This window comes from Convolutriloba macropyga, chromosome 4 (genome assembly GCF_964194025.1).
Source record: "Convolutriloba macropyga chromosome 4, txConMacr16.3, whole genome shotgun sequence".
In the NCBI taxonomy this organism is placed as follows: Eukaryota; Metazoa; Xenacoelomorpha; order Acoela; family Convolutidae; genus Convolutriloba; species Convolutriloba macropyga.
In genome coordinates, this window is record NC_134471.1 from 61,865,637 (window position 1) to 61,881,816 (window position 16,180).

Here is a 16,180-nt window from a genome sequence, read left to right on the forward strand (position 1 = left end):
ATTTTTTTTGCTTTTAATTTGGTTTTTTGTAGAAATAAATTTTATTCGATACTATATTAAAATTTCAACCTCGGAAATTGATACCAGAGTGTTTTGAAGAGCCTGAAAATGCGTTTCAAGTTGAAAATTGACACAATTCTTGATTTTTTAGTTAATATTTAGCTTTTTTAATATTAATTTCTTCATTTTTGGATCTTTTAACCGTCTTTTTGTCAAAAATCAGTTAATATTGCAATTTCTCTTTGATAATTCCTATACTCAACGCCTATTTCTACCTCGATGTAATTTTGTTTAATAAAATTGTACATATGCTAATCCGATTTTGGTAGTTTTTTTCCGATTTTCGTCAGTTTTTCGTTTGTATTTTGGTTGTAATTGCTAGAAATAGTTATTTTGTGCAACATGAGGGACTTTAATTTCGTTTCAATAAAAATTCATTCATTTTTTGGCGTTAAGTTTTGAAAAAACAGTTAAAACTTTTTCATAAATGCAGTCTTAACTTAAAAGTTCTTTGACCGTTTTTTTGCAAAATGTTTCAATGTTTCGTGTTCAAGAATTCTGCTTTTTCCTGCTTTTTGTTCTCTTCAGGAGGATAGATCTTTGTATCGGATGACTAGTTTTTTGCTGAATGTTTTTTACCTAGTTTTTCGAGCGGCGTCGATTTTTTTTCAATTTAGATCTGTATCTGTTTCTATCTCTATTATATGGCACGCAGGTCTATTCTTTCGCAGCTATTCCGGCAATCTTCCGGCTGAGTGCGCGATGTGTATGTATGAAGTTTAATCATTGCTCTCAAACAACGTTTTAGCGATTATTTGGGCTTGCCTTTTTACGGGCTTGAGATAGTTTAATGAATGGTTTCTAGAGAAAAGGATATAATATTTAAAGATAATAATACCACAGATTTTGCCTTTCAACTGTTTAATTGCTCTTGAACGAAGTTCATAGCAATTATTGTAAACGTGTTGGTCTTTTTACGACTCGAAGAGGAGTATTGGTTTTCTTAATGTTCTTAAGGTTTTTTTTTTACGGGAAGTACTATTCGTTCAGACGATGTTTTGACCTAAAAGCGAAAGCGAGTAAAATTGCAGTGTGAACTTTTTTTTCTGAGCGAGAGAAGTTTTTTGATCATGCGCTGCGTTTAGTGAATGACTTTTTGGCCTTGAAACGTAGTTTTTGACTGAATGGCACATATAGATAACCGTTTTTAGCCGTTTTTTTTCGTCAAAGTGGCCTAGTTTTTTTGCTTGTAATTTAGTTTTTGTGGAATTAATAGTTCTTCGATGCTATATTGAAATGTAAACCTCGGAAATTGATACCACAGTGCTTTTAAGAGCCTGAAATAGCTTTTGAAGTTCAAAACTGGCACATATTTCTTGATTTTTAGTTAGTTTTTGGCTTTTTTTTCTTTAATTTCTTCATTTTTGTATCTTCCAGCCGTCTTTTTGTCAAAAATCAGTTAATATGGCAACTTCCCTTTGATAAATCATATACTCAAGTCCTCTTTCGACCTCGATGTAATTTTGTTTCTTAAAATTGTACATATGCTAATCCGATTTTGGTAGTTCTTTTTCAATTTTCCTCAATTTTTTGTTCGAATTTTGGTTTTAATTACTAGAAATAGCCTTTTTGTGCAACATGAGGGACTTCAATTTCGTTTTAATAAAATTCAACCACTTTTGGCGTTAATTTTTTGAATAACAGTGAAAATTTTTTTCATAAATGCAGTCTCAAAAATATTGACAATTTTTTTGCAAAATGTTTTCATGTTTCTTATGTTTGAATTCTGCTTTTTCTTTTCTGTTGTTTTCAGGAGGATGGATCTTTGTCTCGAATGGCTCGTCGTATTTTCTACGTCTCGAATGCTGAACAATGAAATGCATTCCTTTTTCTTGATTTTTGTTTAAGTTTTATTTTTAGCTTTCAAAAATCGAGAATTAGTTTTTTGTTACGGTGTTCCTTACATTGTGTCCAATTTCTTGACATTCTAGTTTGTATCTTTCTAGCTTTGTTCTGGCACCTATTTTTATATTCGTTACTTTGATTTTTCAGTTGTTGAAAAAATGAATGATTTCCAGCTTTTTTCTTAGATTTTCGTCATTTCTTTGGTTTGCAATTGATTTCATTCAACTTAAGGCTAGTACTGAGAGTATCGAGAGTTTATAAAAAAAGTCGTTGCCAAAATTTCCATTACTCTTTATTGCATTTTTTCCCGGCCTTGGTATTGTTTTTAAACGATTTTTGGCCAACAGAAATTTTATTCTGTTGCTTATGTCGTTCCTATGATTAATTTACTTTTTGAATTAATATGAAATCATGTCTAGAATATATACAGCAAGGAAGAAATATGTGTTGTTTTTGTCTTAATTGCAGTGATTTGAAATCAAATTTTATTGGTCTTCTGTTTCTTGAATTTGAGCATTCTTTTTTGAAAAATTTAACTTAGTTTCTAAGTTTTTTTTATTATCATCCGTTTGCTTTCGCAATCTTTTTTAGATCCAAATCACGAATTATTGAAGGGTAATTGATAGCCCTATCAGCCTTCTCGGCCTATCAGTTTTCTGACCTTGCTAATTGTTTCGGACTTTTAATGTTACCAAACGTTTTCAATAATATAAAATTTTGCTGCATTTTGTTTCTCTGGTGACACTGGTTCAATTTTCACCAATTTTGAATCAGGCCTAGAAGGTAATTAGTTAATGTTTTAGTACAAAAGGTAATGACCTCACCTGCCTTTACGGTTTTTTTGTGAAGTCTTGAGGCTTCGAGTCGCTTCCGGAATTCCGGCTACGTTTACAATTCAAAGAATTTAAATTGTATTGGGGCGCTGTCTTTTTACCGGAAGTTTTATTCGTTCAGACAATGTTTTGACCTAAAAGTGAAAGCGAGTAAAATTGCAGTGTGAACTAATTATTTCTGAGCAAGTGGAGTTTTTTGATCATGCGCTGCGCTTAGTGAATGAATGACTTTTTGACATTAAAAAGTAGTCTTTGACTGAATGGCACATATAGATGACCGTTTTTAGCCGTTTTTTCGTCTAAGTGGCCTAGTTTTTTTGCTTGTAATTTGGTTTTTGTAGAAATATTATTTATTCGATACTATATTGAAATGCAAACCTCGGAAATTGATACCGCAGTGCTTTGAACAGCCTGAAAATGCCTTTGAAGTTCAAAATTTGAAAAAATTTCTTGATTTTTAGTTAATTTTTGGCTCTTTTTCTATTAATTTCTTGAATCTTTCAATTTTGAATCTGTCAGCCGCCTTTTTGTTATCAAAAATCAGTTAAAATGCAACTTCCTTTGATAATTCTTATACTCAAAGCCTCTTTCTAACTCGATGTAATTTTGTTTTTTAAAATTGTACATATGCTAATCCGATTTTGGTAGTTTTTTTCGAATTTTTCTGTTTTTTGTTCGAATTCCGGTTTTAATTACTAGAGATAGCCTTTTTGGGCAACATGAGGGACTTTAAATTCGTTTCAATAAAAATCAACCACTTTTGGCGTTAATTTTTTGAAAAATTTTTTCATTAATGCAGTCGCAAAAATTTTTTGACCACTTCTTTGCAAAATATTTCAATGTCTCTGAATTCCGCTTTTTCTGTCTTTGTTCTCTTCGGGAGGATGGATCTTTGTCTCGGAGGTTTCGTCGTCTCTTCTATGTCTCGAATGCTGAACAATGAAATGTATTCGTTTTTCCTGTTTTTTTTTAAATTGGTGGTTTTTAACTATCAATAATCGAGAATTAGTCTTTTTGTTCTTTTGTTTTTCTTACTTTGTGTCCTTTTTTTCACATTCTAGTTTGGGTCAGTCTAGCTGTTTTATGGCACCTATATTTATATTCGTTATATTGATTTTTTTCAGTTGTTAAAAAATTGAATGATTTCAGCTTTTTCTTAGATTTTCATCATTTCTTTGGTTTGCAATTGATTTCATTCATTAAGGCTAGTGTTGAGAGTTTGTTAGCAAGTTTCTTCCAAAATTTCCACTTGTTACTACAATTTTTTCTCGGCCTTGGTATTGTTTTTAAACAATTGTTTGCCTTTGAATTTTATTCTGTTGCTTATGTCTTTTCTATGATTTTAATTTTTGAGTTAGTATGAAATCATGTCTAGAATTTATACAACAAGGAAGAAGTATGTGTTGTTTTTGTCTTAATTGCAATGATTTGAAATCTAATTGTAGTGGTTTTCTGATTCTTCAATTTAGACATTCTTTTGAAAAATTAATTTAGTTTCTAAGATTTATCTGCGGTTTGCTTTCGCGATCTTTTTTTAGATTAGAATCATGAATTATTTGAGGGCAATTGACAGACCTGTTGGTTTTTTATTCTATCAGTTTTTTGAGCATCCTAATCATCTCGGACTTTTATAGTATAAATTTTTGCTGCTTTTTAATTCTCTTGCTGACAGTGGTTTAAATTCACCAAATTTTAGATCAGACCTTGTGAGGTAATGAGTTTATGGTTTAATACGAAAAGTAGTGACTTCCGCTGGAATTACGGTTTTGTTAGTGAAGTTTTGACGCTTCGAGTCGCTTCCGGAATTCTTCCGGCTATGTGTTTTTTAAGATCTGTTCACACATTTTCATGATTTTTGAAGTTAAATTGGAGTAGTGGTTTTGGTCACGCCGAAACAGGCAGTGGAGCAAAACTGCGAGCGGTTTTTTGCGGCGTGAGATTTTTTCACTCTAATTTTAAGGTAGAGTGAGAAAACGGTGTTTGAACAAAAATGCGCTTTCTCGCTAGTGGTTTTTTGTTCACATGCGGCAATTTCACTTTGAATTTCTGTTTTTTCGATTTTTTGGATAGGATTTTTTTTCTGAATGGTTTTCCCAATCTATTCATAGTTCCTTCTAGGCCTAGTTTTGTTTCAGCCAAATTTCCATTTTCATTCAATTTCCATTTCTCGCTAGTGGTGTTTTTGTCTGCATGCGGCATTTTGACATTCATTTTCTGTTTTTATTCTTTTGATCTGATTTTTTTAGAAATTGTTTTCCCACTTCACTCATAGTCCGTTCTATGTTTAGTTTGTTGTTTAGTCAATGACAGTTCTTTGAATTGTACGTCAGGTCTTGTCCTGCTATGTTTCTTTTTGTTTTGTCGTCTGAAGCTCATTCGTTCTACATTTGTTCACACAGCGACGCTGAAAAAGTTAATTTTTCTGAATAACTTCCTCCTCTCACTAACGGATTTTGCGCACGTTACGTCATTTCGCACTCTAGCAAAATTTTTTGCGTGGTTACATTTTGATCACAGGTGACTTACCTCCCTCAATAAAATGACTTTTGCATTTAAAAACTTTAATTTGATTTTGTTTAAGGTCAAAGGAACTCATATGTGCTGTAATGTTTCCTAATAAGAGGCTTCTGCGGGATGAATTTTTGCAAGCTTTATTCATTGCTCTCACACGAAGTTTGTTGCAATTATATTAGTCCTGTCGGTCTTTTTGTGCAATTTTTCGCTTGACCGATTTTTCGTCTGACGCTTTTGACTTTCGTCTTCAAAAACGGGATAAAGAGAAAGCGCCCAGTTTGCATTAAGTTCGCTTAAGTCCTCTTAAGTTCTCATTAAGTTCTCTCAGCACGCTAGTTTTCAAGCATGCGATTAACAGAAACTTTTTGGAGACTTTTACTTATGGTGTGGAGGGCGGTTCTGATAATATGGTCCCACACCCCTCCTACCCACCGCCCCACATCAGTCCCCCAATCCATTTTTGCACCCCCGCTGCGCTCACCTTGCGCCCCTTCAATTAATAAGATAGCCTCTGAAACCGTGGCCAGCTACTGACGAAGCCATCCGCTCGCCGGTCGTTTTAGAGCAATTCGCCCCACGTAAATCGGTTAATTTAATGTATCGCTGGATGGTTTTTGCCTAGCTTTTTGAGTAGCATCGATTTTTTTTTTCAATTTAGATCTGTCTTTGTTTCTATCTCTATTATACGGAACGCAGGTCTGTTCTTTCGCAGCTATTCCGGCAATCTGGTTTGAAAAATACATTTGGTAAAAACGTCCAAATAGTATCAGGTATAATCAGAACTAAACAAATTGACGTGTGCTTTACAAGGAAGTGGATCGACTTGTTTTTAACGAGACTATGTAATAAGTTGACAAAAAGAACAGCAAAATGGCAAAGCTCAAAATTCTAATAAATTTTGTAAGACAAATAAATTCAGAGGTCACAACAACCATCAGTTTTCTTCTGAACATACAAGATAAAATACATGTAACTGCTTGAGAGACCAAAATCACCTGTCTTTAGTGAAACTAAGCCAAAAGACTACAAAACAACAAATACATGCAAGACAACAAAATCACGGAAAAATTATAAAAGTAGTTTTGAAGCCTTTAAAAGCATGAGCTAATAACGGAAAAGGTTTTACATGTCTGCGTGGGCCTTCATTTGAACCATTTGAGCATCAATATGGCCGGTTTCTAAAGGGGAAATATAAAAAGAATCAAAGAACCACAAATATTTACCAGTATCAAAAGCTCACAGCCTTTTAATGAAAACTCAGTGTCGAAGTCATAAAAACGTCAGATGAAACCAGTATAGATTAGTGTTTACTTCAGAAGAAATTCGATGGGATCTGTCCCAAACTAGACTAAGAAGGTGACAAAAACATGAAAAAGTGAAGAAGTTGCTAATAATTTGATGATATTTGTAAACAACCATCAACTTAGGAACTGGAGGTAAAGATGGCTTTTATCTGAGTCAATGGATTTTGTCTTAGAGTTTTTTGGTCTGCACTAGTGGTTAGACTGGACTAAGTGGGCCAAATAAGTGTATTTGACGCCTTTTTTACTTTTGCCGAATTTTTCGAAATTTAGCGAAAATGTAACCGTAACAGTTTGTTCAAAGAATTCTTCAATTCACTTCTATCATTGAACGTAAAGTCAATGAGACTATCGTTAACAGTTTTATCATATTTGTAGCACAGATTGATCAAAATTTGAACAATAATAATGTGTACAAAACAACGGAAGTGAGGCTAAAGATCACAAAATTTCAAGCCTCGATGAATGCTTCAAAATGGGAAATTCAGAAAAACTGTTTATTTTGAAATTCAACGCATGACATGTTTCCTAATGATACCACTCAAACCTAAGGTGGGGTCGTAACACTAATATCCCTAAACAAGCGTCTCGTATGCTTCATGATGGTTTCTACGGAGTCAATTTTTAGAGTTTCTCACCATTTTGACTGAGCGTGATAATTTTTTCGGAAATTTATATTTCACATCAATTAACCTAGTACTGTTATATTTGTAAGGTGGGCCCAATTCTCTTAATTCAAATTATTTTAATTGTATGGAGAACTGTCATTTTTTAAGAGTTGTTCACACAGGGATTGTAACTAAGACTTAAAAGCAAATTTCAGGTAGGGGGCATCTAAAATTGGTTATGTGTTTGTCCGGTTTCTATTCTTGACTTCATTTTATGACTCCTTTCATTTTAGATTGTTTTTACCAACTGCAAAATCATCACATCAAATTGAAGTGGTGATTTTGCAGTCGGTAAAGCAATCTATAATTAATGGAGTCATAAAAATGAGGTCTAGAATAGAAACGGGATAAACACAAAGCCCATATTTAGATGTCCGCAACTTGAACTTTGTTCTGTTAATTCTTAGTTACCATCACTAATGCTTTTTGGTATAGATACTAGCCCCTATATCCTATGACTAAGAGATTGGATCATGTGTAACTACAGAATGATGTTAATATAGTTCGCACTACAATTTGTTTGTACAAAATTTTCGTTTTTCTGCTCTATCAATCCCAATGGGGGGGGGGTTATGGGAATCAATGGCTGCCGTTTTCCGGCAGTTTGTCAGGCATGCTTGAAAAATTTAGAAAATGTTCCCGTGACTACGTTAAAAGCAACACATTTAACGGTTTTTTTCATATAAAATGGCCTTATAAGGTTTATTTCACATTATAATTATCTTACACAATATAATTTTATCATGGTTAGATCAACTATAATATTATATGTATTATATGTATGTAGTATAATATTATATGGGAAGATCAACGGGACGACTAATCAAAAGGACGACGCTGTTTTTGTTTCAACTGGACGCTAATTAGTCCACATCTAGGACCATAACGGGCCGTCAACTAGGATGGAATTATTAGCGCAAATTGACACTTTGCATGTAATAATTAATTGGTCTCAACCGAATTTCGTAGCAATTATATTAGTCCTACCGGTTTTTTGTACAATTTTTGTTGGACCTAGTTTTTGTCTGACCCATTTGAATTCTCTTTTTCGAAAACGGGATAAACAGGTAGCTCCCAGAGAGCGCTAAGTTCCCTTAGAGACTTTCAGCTCACTAGTCTCCAAGTATACCATTAGCAGAAACTGTTTTGGAGACGTATACTCATGGTGTAAAGGGCGTTTCTTAGAGTTTTGCACTCCCCACCGCCCCCTTCACTCTCCCACATCAGCCCCCCTCACTTCACCCCTAATCCCCTACCTGAACATCGTTCAGGCCATAGTGACGTGGTCCTGTGCATCCAAGGACCCCCCTCTCCCCTCCCCCACCATTGCCCCCGGTGCACCCACCCCCTCTGCGCTCACCTCACGCCCCTTCAATTAAGCGAAAGTTAGCCTCACTAAACCGTAGTTATCTACCGACAAAGCCAACTGCTCGCCGATCGTTTGAGAGCAATTCGCCCGACGTTAGTTGGTTTTTAGTTTTGGTGGCCATGTGATACAAGATTTTGGTGTCGTGCATTTTAAACGGCATCCATTTGAAACGATGCCTGTTATAACATATTGCACGAATATTTTGTAAGAATTGAAATGAATCTTATCAGAACTTAGCCTGTAAAAGTTCGGAATTTTTGGGTCAATTTTTGGCTGATTTCTTTGGTTTCTGCCTGCTTTTCACAATTTTGAGATGCCCAATTTAGTTATATTGTACAAATTGAATCCGCTGTCTGACAAGTATTGAACTATGCTGTTTTTTTTAATATATAGTGAAAAAATTATCTGACTTTCTTGAGTGACTATCATAAATATTCAATTTGCATTTGGCTCATTTGATTATGACTGAAACTGGGCATGGAAAGCATTTAAGGTTTTAATTGCATCGATCATCCATAGCTTGTCGTCTTTAGCGTTGCTACCATTCCTGACCTAAAATGTTTTTCTCCACTCAATAAGTGAAACTGAGCTTACAACACACGACTTAGTGACCAATAAATGTCGGAATCGATCGATGGAAAATAAATGAAGATTTATAAATGAAGATCGAGTGTCCGAATCGATCGATGGAAAATAAATGAAAATTTATAAATGAAGATCGAGTGTCCGAATCGAGCGATTGAAAATAATTGAAGATTTATAAATGAAGATCGAGTGTCCGAATCGATTGATGGAAAATAAATGAAGATTTATAAATAAAGAATCGAGTGTCCGAATCGATCGATTGAAAATAAATGAAGATTTATAAATAAAGATCGAGTGTCCGAATCGATCGATTAAAAATAAATGAAGATTTATAAATGAAGATCGAGTGTCCGAATCGATCGATTGAAAGTAAATGAAGATTTATAAATGAAGATCGAGTGTCCGAATCGATCGATTGAAAATAAATGAAGATTTATAAATGAAGATCGAGTGTCCGAATCCATCGATTGAAAATAAATGAAGATTTAGTTTTTGCGTCTCACTTTTTAATTCTATCAGCCCAAATTTCTTAGAGTATTTCTCTGCTAACGAGAGGAAAGCATGCCTTTTAAAAATCTGTTTACTCTATTTCTTGACTGTTTTTGATCCTCAGTTTTTAATAGGAAAGTGCGCTAAATTAAACCAATATTTCAACAGAAATGTTGAGATAAATTAAACTAGTTAAAAATTCTTGTATCAATTTTATGAAAGTTTGAGGCAGTTAACACCCTTTAATTTGTATCCTTAAATTGAGTTTTAGGCAATTTTTGTATTAAGGTATTGTAGTCGAGCTTGCTTTTAGAATCTGAAGACAAATCGTCAGAAGTTTTGTTCGCTGAAACGCCAGATGAGCTTGATCAGATGATGAGGCGGTTCAATGAATAGCTTGATTAGTAGGATTGGAATCTACGGTTAATCAGAACAAAATGGAAATTAATTCAGATTTTGAAATTTTCATTCTTAGTTTTTCTTACTGAAATCCTTTGAAGAAAGCCAGAGTCATTTATGCATTACTTTTTTCTCAAATTTTGATCAGTGCGGAATTTTCTGTAAGAATACAAAAATTATCGTCAGAAAATAGAGAATTGATACCGATATTTGACACCTGGATATTTTTAGCTGGAGTGTTAGTGTTAAATCTATTTTTGATCCTACAGTGACCATCATAGGTTCTAAAACCGAAACTTTTGATTCACCTATTTTGCTTTGAAGTGTCAGGAAATTTTTCAAATTCATTTTTTTTCGATGTAAACTGGATTGAATAAAGTCAATTGAATTTGAGACTTTCAGTAGGCCCAATATAACAAATAATGTTCTGCTTAATTTTGTAGCCTACTGCGGATAGTTTGACGAATTTTGAGTGTTTAGGTTGTCGCAACTTGAGTCTGACAGTGAGAGTGTGAAAGAAAGTTTGGAGTTGACTCATGGACTGCTGAGTCTCTCAACTGAGGCCATGAAGGAGGCTGACCAAACTGCATTCCTACAGGCTAGTGTTTCACCGCTGCGATTCTTCTGTAGCTTCACTGAAAATGCAATATGATTTGAATATTGCATGTTAAATCGGGGCTCCCGAGTAATGTGTTATAATGGGAACCTTGCGGTATGTGCAGTTTTAGGCGTGATAATGAACGAAGCTTCCATTTTTTACATCAAAATGATCTAACTTTTCACTTCTACGCCGATACCACGTAATGCTTAATCTGTTGTCTCTGTTTTTTGAAGCTTTCTTCTTGCCTTATTTACTCTCCGCGTATCTTAGAAGAGGTACAGCTACGTATCGGATGTCTTTGTCGCCTTTTTTAAATCAAGAGTTTGTGCCTTACCAATTACGTTTTCAGTTCTGTTCCCGTCTATGTGCGCGAGTGAACACAGCTAAAGATCGAGCTCATCAACTAACGAAAGCATTTGCTCAACTGGACTCACAAGGGGGAGAGGGTTCGTTTGGAGAACAACAGCTGTTTGTTGATTTCTCACTGGAAAAGAAAAATATCAACAGGCTGGACTTCTTGAAACGTTAGTTAGTTCTCAGAACTTTCACAATGGGGTCGATGAAACGGGTTTAAGGGTTCTCAATTTGGTGTCATTTGATCGTAATTACTTCGAATCATTTACTCTTAAGTTGTGTTGTCGTGCAAATCAAAATGAGTTAGATAGAGAAGAACGCATAACCAAATTTCTAATTGAGTAATGAGCGCTCTGCGTATACCATAATTTCGATCAAATTGGTTAAAAACTCTTTGTTGTTGTCCTTTTATTGAGAAGTTATAATAGCGACTTCTACCATTCTGAATTTTTGCATCCAAGAATTATAATCTTAAATTTTTCTTCAGCTCCTGAGCCTGTGAAATTGCTGAAGGAGTTGTGTATAAGCAAACCCAATTCTCTCAAGCTTCGATGGAGTCAGAGCAGTTTCACTCCCGTGTCAGAGTACCATGTAATATACAGATTGGCTGAAGAGTCCGCGGACAACGAATGGATTCCATGTGATCCGGTGATCGTTGACAAAGGTAATCAGATGTCTGGAGGAACTGCGTTAACTTCAAATAATAGTTATGTTAATCAAAGCGTCTATTTCAAGTTTATGTCTCGCGATTGGCATTACTGTAGCTGATACTACTTGCTCGCGAAACAGAGCCTGATAATTGAACTACTATAATTTTGCAAGTGCTCTTTTTAATTGTTGCAGCTATATTCGGGAAAATTGAGGCAACTTTGTTCCGTATGTTTAGATCAAAGAGCGGATTCCTCTGATGCGGCCACAATGGTTGAGTACACAATCAAAGGTCTAGAATCAGATGTTGGTTATGAAGTTTGTGTGGTGGCAGTGAACATGGCAGGTCAAAGTAGTCCCCCAGAGGGACAAGAAGACACCACAGAGCACGAAGAGTATTCTGTTGTTGTCCTGAGAACTGCCCTGCCTAGTAAGATGATAGTTTTTAATAGCCGCCCTCATCTTCTCAGCCGGCTATTATAGCGCTCCTATTTTTACGACTCGAAGAGGAGAATTGGTTTTCTCTCGGTCTTTTTTTTTACAGGAAGTATATTTGTTCACGCGGCATTTTGACCTAAACGCGAAAGTGAGAAAAACTGTCTTAGTGAACAGATTTTCGATAAGCGAGAGAAGTTTTTTGATCATGCGCTGCGTTTCGTGAATGACTTTTTGACTTTGAAAAGTAGATTTTGACTGAATGGCACATATAGATAACCGTTTTTAGCCGTTTTTTCGTCTAAGTGGCCCCATTTTTTTGCTTGTAATTTGGTTTCTTGTAGAAATAATTTTTATTCTATACTATATTGAAATGCCAACCTCAGAGATTGATGCCACAGTGTTTTGCAGAGCCTGAAAATGTGTTTCAGTTTGAAAATTGGCACAGATTTCTTGATTTTTTAGTTAATTTTTGGCTTTTTTCTATTAATTTATTCCTTTTTGGATCTTTTAACCGTCTTTTTGTCGAAAGTCAGTTAATTTGACAGCTTCTTTTTGATACTTCATATACTCAACGCCTCTCTCCACCTCGGTGTATTTTTGTTTTATAAAATTGTACATATGCTAATCCGACCTTGGTAGTTTTTTTCCGATTTTTGTCAGTTTTTTGTTTGTCTTTTGGTTGTAATTACTAGAAATAGTCTTTTTGTGCAGCATGAGGGAACTTGATTTCGTTTCAATAAAAATTCAATCATTTTTTGGCGTTTAGTTTTTGAAAAACAGTTGAAGCTTTTTCGTAAATGCAGTCTTCAAAGTTTTTTTTATCATTTTTTGCAAAATGTTTCAATTTTTTTTTATTTTTGAATTCCGCTTTTTCCTATTTTTTGTTCTTTTCGGGAGGATAGATCTTTGTATCGGATAACTAGTTATCTCTTCTATGTCTCGAATGCTGAACAATGAACTGTATTCGTTTTTTAATTTGATTTTGAACTTTCAAAAATAAAGAATGTCTTTGTTACGGTGTTCCTTATATTTTGACCATATTCTTCACATTCTAGTTAGTATCATTCTAGCTTTGTCCTGGCACCTATATTTGTTTTTGGTATATTGATTTTTTTAGTTGTTAAAAATGAATAACTGCAGCTTTTTCTTAGATTTTCGTCATTTCTTTGGTTTTAATTGATTTCATTCAACATAAGGCAGTACTGAGAGTTTGCTAGCAAGCGGTTTCCAAAATTTCCATTTATTACTATTTACTGCATTTGTGTTTCCGGACTTGGTATTAATATCAACGATTTTTTGCCTTTGAATATTTTTGCCTTTTATATCAATTTAATTTTTTAATTGGTATGAAATTATGTTGTCTAGCCTAAGTACAACAAGTAAGAAGTGTGCGTTGTTTTTTGTCTTAATTGCAGTGATTAGAAGTGTAATTATAGTGGTTTTCTGTTTCTTAAATTCGAGCTTTCTTTTTTGAAAAGATTTAACTTAGTTTCTAAGATTATTATCTGCCGTTTGCTTTCGCGATCGTTTTGAGATTAGATTCATGATCTATTTGAGGGCAATTGATAGCCTTGTCAGCTTTTTCAGCCTATGAATTTTTTGAACATCTTAGTTATTTCGGATTTTATCACTACCAGAAGTTTTCAATAAGGTAAAATTTTGCTGCATTTTGTTTCTCTTGGTGACAGTGGCTTCAGTTTCACCATTTTTTGGATCAGACCTGGGGAGGTTATGAGTTAATGATTCAATACAAAAAGTAATGGCTTCCGCTTCAATTACGGGTTTGTTTGAAATTTTGACGCTTCGAGTTGCTTCCGGAATTCTTCCGGCTATTTTTTTTACAGGAAGTAGATTTGTTCACGCGGAATTTTGACCTAAAAGAGAAAGTGAAGCTGTCTCGGTGAACAGATTTTCGCTAAGCGAGAGAAGTTTTTTGATCATGCGCTTCGTTTAGTGAATGACTTTTTGACTTTGAAAAGTAGTTTTTGACTGAATGGCACAAGATAACAGTTTTTAGCCGTTTTTGGACTAAGTGGCCCAATTTTTTTATTTTAATTTGGTTTCTTCTAGAAATAAAGTTTATTCGATACTATATTGAAATGTTCACTTCGGAAATTGATTCCACAGTGTTTTGCAGAGCCTGAAAATGCGTTTCAAGTAGAAAATTAGCACATATTTCCTGATTTTTCAGTAAATTCTTGGCTTTTTTTCTATTAATTCAGTTTTGGATCTTTGAACCGTCTTTTTGTCAAAAATCAGTTAGGGTGGCAACTTCTCTTTGATAATTCATATACTCAACGCCTCTTTCTACCTCGATGTAGTTTTGTTTTTATAAAATCTACATATGCTGATCCGACTTTGGCATTTTTTCCGATTTTCGTCAGTTTTTTTTGTTTGTATTTTGGTTATAATTGTTAGAAATAGTCTTTTTGTGCAACAGGAGGGACTTTAGTTTCGTTTCAATCAAAATTCAATCATTTTTTGGCGTTAGGTTTTTGAAAAACAGTTAAAACTTTTTCATAAATGCTGTCTTAAAATTTTTTTGACCATTTTTTTACAAAATGTTTCAATTTTTCGTATTTATGAATTCTGCTTTTTCCTTTTTTTTGTTCTCCTCGGTAGAATAGATCTTTGTATCGGATGATTAGTTATCTTTTATCCTTACATTGTGCCCATATTCTTCACATTCTAGTTATTATCTTTCTATTTTTGTCCTGGCATCTACTTGTGTTTTCGGTATACTGATTTTTTCAGTTGTTAAAAATGAATAATTTCAGCTTTTTCTTAGATTTTCGTCATTTCTTTGGTTTGCCTTTGATTTCATTCAACAAAAGGCACTACTGAGAGTTTGCTAGCACGCGTTTTCCAAAGTTTCCACTTATTACTTTTCACTGCATTTTTGTTTCCGGACTTGGTAATAGTTTCGACGATTTTTTGCCTTTGAATATTTTTCTGCTGCTTATGTCTTTCTATGTCAATTTAATTTTTGAATTAGTATGAAATTATGTTGTCTAGCCTAAGTACAACAAGTAAGAAGTGTGCGTTGTTTTTGTCCTAACTGCAGTGATTAGAAGTGTAATTATAGTAGTTTTGTGATTCTTAAATTCGAGCTTTCTTTTTTGAAAAGATTTAACTTAGTTTCTAAGATTATTATCTGCCGTTTGCTTTCGCGATCGTTTTGAGATTAGATTCATGATCTATTTGAGGGCAATTGATAGCCTTGTCAGCTTTTTCTGCCTATGAATTTTTTGAACATCTTAATTATTTCGGATTTTATCGTTACCGAAAGTTTTCAATAAGATAAAATTTTGCTGCATTTTGTTTGTCTTGGCGACAGTGGCTTAAGTTTCACCAATTTTTGGATCAGACCTGGGGAGGTTATGAGTAAATGATTTAACACAAAAAGTAATGGCATCCGCTTCAATTACGGTTCGTTCGAAGTTTTGACGCTTCAAGTCGCTTCCGGAATTCTTCCGGCTTTTTTTTTACAGGAAGCAGATTTGTTCACGCGGAATTTTGACCTAAAAGCGAAAGTGAAAAGCTCTCGGTAAAGATTTTGGCTAAGCGAGAGAAGTTGTTCGATCATGCGCTTCGTTTAGTGAATGACTTTTTGACTTTGAAAAGTAGTTTTTGACTGAATAGTTTTTGACTGAATGGCACATATAGATAACCGTTTTTAGCCGTTTTTGGACTAAGTGGCCCAATGTTTTTGATTTTAATTTGGTTTTTTATAGAAATAAAGTTTATTCGATACTATATTGAAATGTTCACTTCGGAAATTGATTCCAGAGTGTTTCGCAGAGCCTAAAATGCGTTTCAAGCTGAAAATTAGCACATATTTCTTGATTTTTTTTAAGTTAATTCTTGGCTTTTTTTTCTATTAATTTCTTCATTTTTGGATCTTTGAACCGTCTTTTTGTCAAAAATCGGTTAGGGTGGCAACTTGTCTTTGATAATTCATATACTCAACGCCTCTTTCTACCTCGATGTAATTTTGTTTTTATAAATTTTACATATGCTGATCCGCTTTTGGTATTTTTTCCGATTTTCGTCAGTTTTTTTGTTTGTATTTTGGT

The 16,180-nt window shown here is 34.1% G+C and overlaps 1 protein-coding gene across 2 annotated transcripts in view; it reads left to right on the plus strand.

Moving 5' to 3' along the window:
• The window catches only part of LOC142337807 (putative E3 ubiquitin-protein ligase MID2), an 85,992-nt gene that overhangs the window by 31,286 nt on the left and 38,526 nt on the right, over positions 1 to 16,180 (plus strand). For both annotated transcript variants that reach the window (XM_075387334.1, XM_075387335.1), the window contains exons 7-10: positions 10,544 to 10,661; positions 11,014 to 11,188; positions 11,506 to 11,682; positions 11,905 to 12,096. In XM_075387334.1, coding sequence (XP_075243449.1) covers positions 10,544 to 10,661; positions 11,014 to 11,188; positions 11,506 to 11,682; positions 11,905 to 12,096 — 662 coding nt within the window. The remainder of the gene's footprint in view (positions 1 to 10,543; positions 10,662 to 11,013; positions 11,189 to 11,505; positions 11,683 to 11,904; positions 12,097 to 16,180) is intronic.